The 12,499-nt window shown below is 30.7% G+C and overlaps 1 protein-coding gene across 1 annotated transcript; it reads left to right on the forward strand.

Annotated features, from left to right (window-relative positions):
- Positions 1-1,277: 1,277 nt before the first annotated feature.
- RpS28b (Ribosomal protein S28b) lies at positions 1,278-3,182 on the forward strand. Its single transcript, XM_068762437.1, has 2 exons — positions 1,278-1,575; positions 3,070-3,182. Exon 1 carries the CDS (start codon positions 1,374-1,376, stop codon positions 1,569-1,571), a length of 198 nt encoding a protein of 65 aa, XP_068618538.1. The 5' UTR covers positions 1,278-1,373; the 3' UTR covers positions 1,572-1,575; positions 3,070-3,182.
- The last annotated feature ends 9,317 nt before the right edge of the window (positions 3,183-12,499 follow it).

Genomic DNA, 12,499 nt, shown 5'->3' on the forward strand with positions numbered 1-12,499 from the left:
TTAGTGGTTAAGAATGTCTATCTTGTTTAAATTTTATCACCAAGTAGACATATTGGCAATCATATAAACATTATCATTTCTTGAAAATTATGAAAGAAATATGTGTACATTGCATTGGACAAACTTATCTTTATCATTTCCTCATTTATTACTTGAATTACGACACAAGAGAGGTTTCTAAGCAATGAAAACATAAAACTGACCAAAAATTGCTACAATACATTACTTTAAAACAAAGTGAAAGTACACTGTAATACATCTATGTGTTGATTAGAGATATATAAATTAAAAAAATAGGAATGATATTGAGGGACGAATGGAGATGTCTATAAGATAAATAAAAAATTGTGAAGGAAGAAGAAAATGAATTAAAAATATCCTGAAAGAATTATTTAATCAAGTTCCTAAACCATATGAAGGGGTGAACACGAGGTCCCCAAAAATGGAACCATAAAATTAAAAAAAATGATGTAATAAACGTGTAAATAAAATACCTAAATTTGACTACACACATATTTCACGTACAAATAACAAGATTGGTAATACAGGTGGTACTTTAATTACATTAATAGACAATGAAATTTAAAATTAACAATCATCATGTACACGTAAAGAGAATCGACAAAAATTACTTAAAGGTATTTTATTTTTATTAATGTTACTAAAATGTTATCTTTTATATATGTAACCAAAATTTATTAAAAGTGAATTTAATTTTTACATATATAAATGTTACGCTTTTATAGTGAAAAATTAAGTTGTCTATGCTAACAATTTAAGCTATGAACATATATGTTTAGCTGTGAATTACAACTATAAACATTAACACGTATTGTAATTGAAATCTATAATAAAGTGTTTTTTTACAATTTAATATAGTAATATAATGAAATAAAAAATTCTTTTTTTAAATGCAATTTTATTAAAAACCTTTGAATAATTTTTGTTCGTATTGAAATTTAACAGAAGATTAAATCAGAACTTATTTTATTTTTAAAAAAGATAAAAACTTAACACGAACTTAAGCGTGTAAAATGTTTTTTTTTTTATTTTAAGTCATAACAGTAGATTAAATTAATACAATTCGTTATACTTTAGAAAAAAAAACACTAAAGAGAGTCAATGTAAACTGAATGACTTTGAAAAAAAATTATATTACAATCAATTATTAAGATTCAGTTGTCCAAAATAATAATTTACATTGGAAATGCATTCAGTGGTCGGAATAATACGGTATGATGCTGGCAACCGACTGTACATCACTAGACATATCAAAATTTTAAGTGTATAGTCTGTGGCATCTTTCCTTTTTCTCGTACACGCTTTTTGCGGCGCACGTGTATTTTCAATAGCGTTTTAATTTTTAAAACAAAATGGATAAGCCCAACGTACTCGCTCGCGTCGTCAAGGTTCTGGGCCGCACGGGCTCCCAGGGGCAGTGTACCCAGGTGAAAGTCGAGTTCATCGGGGAGACTAGCCGCCAGATCATCAGGAACGTGAAGGGACCAGTCCGTGATGGTGACATTCTGACCCTACTCGAGTCGGAACGTGAAGCCAGAAGACTAAGATAAAATGGTAACTTCTATTTAAATCAAATCTATCTGTTTTAAAACCAACCTTAAAGCGAGATTGTAAAAGAGGTTATATGCCATTATCAATTTTTGTTAGACATTTTTTTAAATTTCAGTTAAAATAAACAAATGAATAATCAAATTTATCTCTTCTTATTCAATTTGTGATAACATTGCATATTATTCAAAGCAATCATGAATAAATATTGTTTTAAAATTGTTTGGCGATAGAATTATTGTAGGTCTATTATTGGTTGAAGATCTCTCGACAGATTTCCTATAGAGAAATCACCATGTCCTCCTGTCATCGACCAGTAACCAACTCTTTTTTCTCATTTGTGATATCATTATAAGGCTGTTGTGTTACTTCTTGAGATTATTTTGAACTGGTTTTTTAAAATATTATGGAGACTGAAAATTAATGTCACTTCCTTCATGAGTTTAATTCACACATATACATTTTTAGCAAGTTTTTATTTTTAATCAACAATATATTCACCTTTATCAATAACCTTTTTGCCGTCTAGTACACAAATATTAAATTCTGGAGCGGTAAAAATCGGTCTTTATGTGTTGACTAAAACAACATTACTTTCTGTTGCCCCTAATATAATAATAATGGAATATTTGGACAGGTCGATTTATGATACAGGTTTTAAAGCAAAAATATTAAATTAAATAATTTAAATGTCTGTCTGATTTTACTCAAAATTACATATATGAAAAGTCTGCCTCATTGTTTAAGTTTAATTTACTGTCCTTTGCTCTATAAATCTATACACATACTATAAATACATGCATTAACAAGCAAGGAATAATTGTGTAGTAATTTATTATGACACTTATATTAATTTATTAATCTGTTCCATATTTTAAATATTAACTTGTATATAAGAAGAACAGTGCTTTCTTCTGCAAGTCCTTCCAATTATGTCAAGTACAGCTTGACATTGTCATCTTGTATATTCATATTTATAATAATTAACAATGATAACTTAAAAAAAATAAGCCCTGTGGTCTTTCATGATTAAATTAAGTGAATAAAACACAAAGATTTTAAGGCAAAGGTGGTATATTAAAATACCATTATTACAATAGACAAACTAGACTGATGGCGGCAGTTAAAATTAGCTAATGTTTAAGGAATGTTGGTCATTCATCCTCCGAAGCTTGTGATATGGCTATGGGTGTCAGAAGAGAAATACTTTAATATATATATATATATATATATACAATATCCCTCAAGGTTGTGTTAATAATAAAGCTTTTAATTGATTGCTATATTAAAGGATTTTTTAATTGTTGGATACACATAACAGAACAGACATAATAACAACATATCAAAATATAATCATCAATCTTTTTGCATTGCATGATTTATTAGAAAATCTTTGTATGGACTAAAAATATTAAAATTATTAAGAAAATTCCAAATAATTATAAGTTTTTGATGAAATATGTTTTTAGTTTTTCTAATTCTTATAATTTTTTGTTACAGGTTGGAGATATTCATAGGTTAAGGCTCTATTTTCTTAAATCTAATTAATGTTATCTTAAAACCGTCAAAGATGACCATCATTGTCAGCTGCTGAATAAACAATTCTCCATCAACCATGTCTTTCATTTATTACAATCTCGCTGTCTTTACAGACTAGGCTGACAAAAATACAAACCCAGGTGGTCTATTGTAATATTTTACAAAGGTTGTAATTCATAACAATAAATTTTAAAAAAGTTATGGTAAAACACTTATATCAATAGACTGGTTTCTATATCTAGGCGACATTGTGCTTGTTTTGTGTTGAGGCTGGCAAGTTTAAACAAGATAACTCCTTGATAAATGCAAGCAGACGCCATATGTCAATGATACACTGGAGTAGTGAACAGCAGGCTCTAATAGGAACTGTGTACTGAGGACTGTCTGTGACACCTAGACAAATGTTAATAAGTCCATGGAAAGTAAAGATCTGTTCTACAAGACATGCTGGGCCATGAAAGGCAATGCAGTTTATAATAGGCATTGCTTTGATGGCATTTCTTATGGTATGTCCATTGTTCTGTGTTGACTCCTCTATGCTTCGAAATCTGGCCTAATTTAGTACTAATTCATGCATAAATTTGCAGCATGTGAATTACTAAATCCACAAAATTCAGAGACCTTTAAAGTGCTTTAAGTTATTGTCACAGTGAGTTTTTTCCGGAATTAAATTATTGATGCTTACTCTGCATCAAATGCAATGAATTTTAAGTTGAATCTTTTTCAATTTTTTTTTTTAGTTTTTGTGCATATCATTACGATTTTGCATAAGAACCCTTAACAAAGTATTGATAGTTTTGAAAAAATGGCAATAGTTGAATAAATGAAGTTACTAGCTTATAGATAAGAGTGATACAACAAATTTAAAAACTACATTATTTTTATTACATAGGGAAAACAGGAAAATTTGTATTAGTTTAAATATAACTTTTTATCTATGTATATATACATTTCCAACATATCCTTCCCAAAGACACATGTCCCGTTGTGGGCAAATTACAGCTGAAATGATAAAAGATTTTCACCTACTTTCTGCCTCCACACGATATCGCAAGGTTTTTCTTGTGGACAGGACTGTCACTGCTGTCCAAATGGCATTTGTAGATTTAGTAGGTTTGAGTTGGCAGTGCGCCTAGACTAAGATCTCATAGTCTCGGAGACATTAAATTTAGTAGGAATGTTTCTTTTCGCCAAGAAGAGATTAGCTAAAAACGAATTTTATGAGATTTCATCCGCAAGGTAGATTGAGGGGGCGTTCAAAATTAAATTTCTCTATTTTAAGTCACGCGAGTGGGAGAAAAGTAGTTCTTTATAAAGATTTAAATTGGACCCGGATAACGGAAAATACCGAGGAATTTGTACGAATTATTAAAAACGCTATACAGGCTGATAGATTTTATATGTATAATTAATGTACATTACACCCTATAATAATATAATCATAATATAAGAAAGTATAAATAACGTAATTATTATATATTAAGTAAAAACGTTCACTATCTAGTTATAAAAACAGCAGACGACTTTTTATACTTTTCTGTAAAGAAAAAAGTGCAAACTAGACAAGAAGTTATATCTATTTCTTAAAATTTACTTTGGCAAATAAGCTGTCTGCAAAAGTTTGTAAACATCCGACTTCCCTTCCAAGAAACTCAAGAATGTGAGGGACATCGGATGATCATTTCTGGATTAGGCTCCGGAGGAATCGCCGCTCACCAGAGTACTAGCTCAGACTGTTAATCACAAAATCTACTCTTAGATAAGTTAAACAGTATAATAAGACATATATATACTTGTATAACTTTTTAAAAAGAAGTCACGGATTTTTTAACTAACTTTTTTTTAAAAACTTGACTATCTGTCAATGTCAGAAGTCAATGGCCTGTTGCATTCCAATAAAAAAAAATTTGTTTATCTGAAATCAGTCTCAGACAGATTTCATTTTACTTTGTCTCTTTTAAAATAATCCTGGCAGGTGACACCTATCATTTAAAAATAAATTATTGTAACATATTACATTTTATTTAAGATTATTGAAAATAGGTTAATAAGCTTTAAACCTTTTTGCTGACATATAAGCTATACGTTTACGCAAAGACTTTTATAATTATTAACATACGATGTTATCTGTGTTATTCTTGTTTGTATATTTTATCCGGTCTCATTTTGATTCTGGGGTAACTGCTTAAATGACATTTCAAGTGTCGTTATTAGCAATGGTTTGCCGGATGCCATTTAGTTCCACCAGGCATAAATTTCTGGTACTTTTTTTTAGCCAGGCTTAGTGAAAATATATAGCAATGCGCCAACCGTCGTATTTGACATTAGACTCTCGTTAAGAGAATGCTTTTAGATTTATTTAGATTATGATGTATGGTGAGATGTTAGAAATTACGATAATAATCAATAAAATCATCAAATAATCATTAAAAATATACCTTCAACTATAGATGTAAAAAAGCCGATTTAAAACGTTTAAAACCAAAAGCGGCGGTTTAAAACTCGCCTACTAAAATATAAGAACAGTGTTTTTACACATCATTATCGACAATACTTGGTCTTGTATTAGTTACCTTTGCAGTTTATACCTATGTAGGTAAGTATATTACATATAAAGTACTATAATTATAAAGAAACAATATTACATACAATAGATTAAAATATGTACCTAAATCATAAAGAAATTGTGGATAGGAGTTTTGACCTTTATTTCCAAGTAGTTAAGATCTACTCAAAGGTCCACTCCTCAATTTCTGTTCAAAGAGTTTGCCGACAGAGAGCCACCGCCGACTGCTATGCACACACACAGTCTGTCAAGAAAGTCATGAAAAGAAATAAAGTGTTGCCATATTTAATTTTAGGACAGAAATGTCAGTCAGTTTTACAAAGATAGTGGCGCCTCATAAATTTTCTTGACTTTCTTGACTGTATGATCATCATGTTGTCGAGTGGACTGTGTAAGATTAGCCAGTTTTTTTATTACTTTCAAGAAAAAGTCGGGTACCTAATAATCTAATTTTATAACAGCTCATTACATTTTAGTTATTTAGTAATGTTTGGCATATTTGGTACGAGTACCTTTATATTGAATCCAAATTTGTACATTTTTTTTACAATACTAGCAACACTGACATGTTCGCACGCAACACGCTATGTATGTGTGTGTGTGGTGTGAAGTCGACGAGCTGGCAACGTTGCATCTTCACGTCTCTCCGCGTGAGAAGTGCAAGTGTGTGAGTTTGGTTTTAAACCGAATGAAACTGATTGATAAATCTTTTCAAAATAACCAATATAGTTAACTAGGTAATAGTTTTTCAACTTAGCTAGGTAATGTCTACGCTTGGAATAGATAATGTGTTTATATTTAAGAAAAACATAGTCGTCAACACTAAACGTTTAAAATCGAAAAAAATGGCTTTTTTCGGTTTTAAACGGTTTTTTTCGTTTTAAACCGATTGGTTTAATTCGTTTTAAACCGGCCTTACATCTATACCTTCAACACAAAACAGGTTATAAAATAATACCTTTCGTGTTTTTTTTCTGACCTGGTTTACACCGCTGACCAAGTGGCATTTGAAGGTTAAGCGGATTCGAGAAGGCAGAGCACAGAGGGCGTCTAGACTGCAAGCTCCCAAATAGCAGACTACACACCCTTAAGCATCGTCATCGAGTTGCCAGCTTATCAGTTTTTTATAGGATACACTTTGGAGAGTGCTCGAAAGCTCTTTTTGAATTGATTGAGCAATCTCCATTCCTTTATCGGACTACTAGGTGCAGGCAAATGTTTCATCCATACGTTGTTGACATACCCAAAAGTCGAAATAAACGTTTTGACAGCTCGTTTTTATTGAGAGTCGCCAAGATTTGGAACGACCTGCCTGGGTCTATTTTTCCTGATGAATTGATCTCTGGAGCCTTGAAGAGGAGAATGATAAGGTTTTTTCGGATGGGCGTGTACCACCTTCGTCTTCATCTACACTTTCCATCAGGTGAGATGGAAGACAAACGCCTATTCATTACAACTATATAAAAAACCTCTTTCGAGGATATGTGATATAGAATAAAAACAAAGAAATCGTAATAGTTAAGGTATGAGATAAAGAAAAAATGATATCGAATAAAAGTGAAAATGGATATGAAAGGGAAAGAAAGTAGAATTTTAGAAAGAAAGAAATTAAATAAATGAAAGATCGGAAAATAAAAATATTACATGAAAAAATTATTATAAAAAACATAGCTGCTGTCCCACAACTATAGATGTAAGGCCGGTTTAAAACGAATTAAACCAATCGGTTTAAAACGAAAAAAACCGTTTAAAACCGAAAAAACCCATTTTTTTCGATTTTAAACGTCTGGTGTTGACGACTATGTTTTTCTTAAATATAAACACATTATCTATTCCAAGCGTAGACATTACCTAGCTAAGTTGAAAAACTATTACCTAGTTAACTATATTGGTTATTTTGAAAAGGTTTATGAATCAGTTTCATTCGGTTTAAAACCAAACTCACACACTTGCACTTCTCACGCGGAGAGACGTCAAGATGCAACGTTGCCAGCTCGCCTACTCCACACCACACACACACATACATAGTGTGTTGCGTGCGGACATGTCAGTGTTGCCAGTATTGTAAAAAAATGTACAAATTTGGATTCAGTATAAAGTTACTCGTACCAAATATGCCAAACATTACTAAATAACTAAAATGTAATGAGCTGTTATAAAATTAGATTATTAGGTACCCGACTTTTTCTTGAAAGTAATAAAAAAACTGGCTAATCTTACACAGTCCACTCGACAACATGATGATCATACAGTCAAGAAAGTCAAGAAAATTTATGAGGCGCCACTATCTTTGTAAAACTGACTGATATTTCTGTCCTAAAATTAAATATGGCAACACTTTATTTCTTTTCATGACTTTCTTGAGAGACTGTGTGTGTGCGGTAGCTCTTTGTCGGCAAACTCTTTGAACAGAAATTGAGGAGTGGACCTTTGAGTAGATCTTAACTACTTGGAAATAAAGGTCAAAACTCCTATCCACAATTTCTTTATGATTTAGGTACATATTTTAATCTATTGTATGTAATATTGTTTCTTTATAATTATAGTACTTTATATGTAATATACCTACATAGGTATAAACTGCATAGGTAACTAACACAAGACCAAGTATTGTCGATAATGATGTGTAAAACCACTGTTCTTATATTTTAGTAGGCGAGTTTTAAACCGTTTAAAAAGATTTATTTGGGGTTTTAAACCGCCACTTTTGGTTTTAAACGTTTTAAATCGGCTTTTTTACATCTATACCCACAACAGATAAGGGTACAATAGGCCACCAATAGCGGGAGTCATTAAAAAAAAACCTCTTTCGAGGTTGCAAAACTCATGTCCCCCTGCGAAGCCTCGGAAAAGGGTCGCTACAATTTAATTAGATTTACACATACTGGACACAATGCAACTCTTAGATTGCTTAGGCCAGGATTGGATTTTAGCATGGTAGTAAATTTTGAAATTTCGGGTTAGAACTTAAGACCAGATTAGAAATTTGATAAAAAATACAGATTCTTTTGTTATAAATCGAGTAAAAAAATTTAATTTCTGAATCGTCCGTCGAAATTCTTTGATCACATTTTCAGACAAGGTTAAGGAGCCTTCACGAGAGGATCTGGGCTTTGGCTGTCAGTTGTCAATAATACCTGTTTATCAGTCCAAGTCAAGGGTGCCCGAGGTAGCCAAACCTCAACTTGGTCGGTTGCTATTAGCTGGCTAACATTACTACCATCTTGGAAAGAATTATCACTGGTTGAAGTGGCGGAAGTAGCTCCAGCAACTATTCTATCTAGAATTTCTCCATGTGCTTACATTTTAATAAGGAAATATTGGAGACATGGACTTCTGGCTTGCGGTCATTGTCCTTATACGCTGTTATAGCTAACGGTGTTTTATTATCTAGGTTAAGTTAACAAAATTTTAATCTATATATACAAATAAATAAAATTTGTGTGTCCGTTTGTTTTATTAAAATAACCAATTTTTATTTGCATATGATGTATTTGAAGTTATGCTACTAGCCAATCTAGGCTTTGTGCAGCTTCATCGATATTGAGCCAGTGGAAACAGAGGTCCACGAACTAAAAAATTAAACGCTGGCTATCATACCCCAGTTACAACGAAGACGTCCACACGCGGAGAACTATACCCGTGTAGTTGTATAGTGCAGTGTGTGGGGTGTAGTGTGTATAGCACGAAGCGAGGACTACTCGGCGGTCGGAAGAGACACGGGCCTCTCCGGACCGTCCTTGCATCATGTGAATGGTGCATGACCGCCAGGGCTCGATGTGAGGCGTATATCCTGACGTTGGGACGCCACTTTTTACTAAAGACATATGATTAAAATTACATTCATACATATATAATTATTTACAAATTTCTGTCTATTTGTTCCGGCTAACCTCTTAAACGGCTGGACTGATTTTGACAGGACTTATACTGATAGGTAGCTGATGTAATAAGGAGTAACTTAAGTAACTTATATATCAGAAAAAAAAACCTAATTATTATCTGTTAAATTCCATGCGAACGAAGTCGCGGGCATAGCTAGTATAAATCATACTCCGTTAATTAAATTTAATACTCTTCATCTAATATATATTTCCTACATAATATGATAAGATTGTTTAACATTGATAATGTGCCGAAAGTCCTCTGCTATTATTATTCGGTTAAACATATATACATTGACCGTAATTAACTGTTATGTTATATTATGGGATTGTTAAATGATTTTTTTAAAGAAATAAAAATATTATATAGGTTATTATTCCCGCCGAGACGTTAAGGTTTTATGGTAAACGTTTACCCAAAAGGTTGATAGACATTATTAAAGTCGTCTAATTTTATCATGTACCGCACAAAAATATCGACTCATCACTGAAATTAGTACTAACACGTTTAAACTGGATATGTCAGTTGTAAAGAGTAGCATCAACACCAAAAATTTTCATGACTATTGCTAACTGAGGATATAAAATATCATACAACTAAAATTCTCAGGTGTTTTCATATTCGTAATGACATTGATGTAACTTTTAAGTTCCCGCCAATTTATGGAAATAAATATAAGAATCATTTAATATACGTGGAGATATAAGTTCCATTTTCGAATTTTACATTTATATTTTTGCTATTTTTAATATTTCCGTAACGGTTTTACCGTTATGGAAATATTAAAAATCGTACAATAAATTTATTTATTCATTAACTTCATTATGACGCTGAAATATATTTATTTAACTTCCCGCCAATTTGTGTAAATGACAACAATGTAATGTTTGTGAAATGATAAATAAATAAAAAAGTTTTCTAATTATAAAATTATTTCTTAATAATTATTTTTAAACTGGCTTGTACTAAATTACAGTGTTATTAACCTATTTTTGTGCAAAAGTATTTTTAAGCATATTTACTTCTTTCGTGTTAAATATTATTGGGCTTCAAAATTGTTTATACATAAAAATTTCACATTTGTTTATATTCTTTATCGCTTTGTGCTAATGACGAGAAGAGTATGTGGTATATTTCCTGCCAAAAAAATAATACATAATACTACCCGTATTATAGATTTTGTAATATAAAATACTGAGCTATTCTTTATATCTCTCCCAAGACTCCAGATAATCTGCTATATATATTTAAATATATATATATATCTATTTATTTATATATATATCATATATGTGGATAGCTATCTGTCTTTACTATTATACTCTTATATGATGTCTTATATCTTCTAAAAGTAGGGCCAAAATATCTATAAGAAGCTAAATATTTATTAATTATTGAAAATATTAATTAAGAAAATAATTGTCAATAGCTTGAATAAAATATTTATATGTTTCATCAAATATATTTACAAAGAATTCATACCTCTCTTATTTAACTTGCCAACACATTTGCATGGCAGATGAAGTAGCAGTGGGTGTTGTAATTGGCCTGTAGGTAGTTAGAAAGTCAATCATTTTAATAATTTTAATCACTTTATATTCTATTCATATAGCAACATAGATTGTTCGGGGCCAAACATTCCTACTTATATTTAAATTTCAATTATCTTAAATCTCCGTTTACTTATATCACAATTAGCATAGAATTAACAATGCCTATGTTAATTAATTAAAACTTTTCCTATTTCTACAGTAATTACTACCATTGTGTATTCAAATATATTATAATGAATGAATATAAACCAATGATTAACATTCAATTATTTTCTAAATTTTCACTATATTTCTTTAAGTTGTTGTAAAATACATTGTGATTTCTAAATATAATTTCTGATTTAATATACCATCTCTGGCAACTAAACTTAACAACTGTTTTAAATCACCCTTAATGCAGTATTACTCTTGTTTTTAAATATAAATACATGGTCGCTTTCAAATATTTTTATAAGCTTATTTTTTATCTGTAAAGTCACACCAATCTCATACAAACATAGACTTCTCATAAATAACAGGGTATGTCGCTAGAAGATAATGACCTTGTCATAGACCAATCTAAATTTGTTTTTAATCTTCACAAATGAAGATTATGAAATTGGCATTAATAATTTGGTTTTTTTAGAAGGTATGGCTAATTATGAAATGAATAAGTAAATAAGTCTATACTTAAAAATTACTCAGTCCTGTATTCAAAATATACAAGCTCTAGAATAATATTAAAGAAAACAGTGGATTGATAAAATCCATCCATTTTATTTTAATACACATGATGTTAGTAAACTAATTAATATATTAACATTCATTATTTTGATTTTTATTATTATCTATTAAGAAGTAATCAGCAATAGAGAACTAAGACTTGTCATTACAGATTGCTAATTCATTTCCTCCAATTCAATCTTATATAATTTACACTTTGGGCATTAATTATATAGGATTGCCACTGTTCACAAACAAGTTTCAAGAGTATGGGCACCAGCAACCTTTGCATACCACAATGTGATTGCCAATCTGTCTGCCAAATATGGTGATTATGGTATTTTCCACCCTAGACATATTAGAATGAAATCTATGACTTGCAGTGGACATTTAGAGGCTGTAAAGACAATTCAGATATATAAATAAAATATAATTACAGCTACCAGTATATTCATGTGGTATGGATGTTGAATAATATAGTAACAATTAAAATATATATTTATGGTTAAAATTTTTGTAATTTTAAACATTTTTTGTATCAACCTAAAACAGGTCTCTTCTCCAAGTTGACCGGTACAGTTTGTTCCATAATGCAAGATGTTCAGAAAAGAATAAAACAATTTGCTTTTTATTATTGGCAGCTAAATTTGTCGTTAACTAATTGCAATGAAAGGCAATTGTCACT

This window comes from Battus philenor, unplaced genomic scaffold, assembly GCF_028537555.1.
Source record: "Battus philenor isolate CCGP_79_NKW_IND1 unplaced genomic scaffold, ilBatPhil1.0.hap1 SCAF_16, whole genome shotgun sequence".
Lineage (NCBI taxonomy): Eukaryota > Metazoa > Arthropoda > Insecta > Lepidoptera > Papilionidae > Battus > Battus philenor.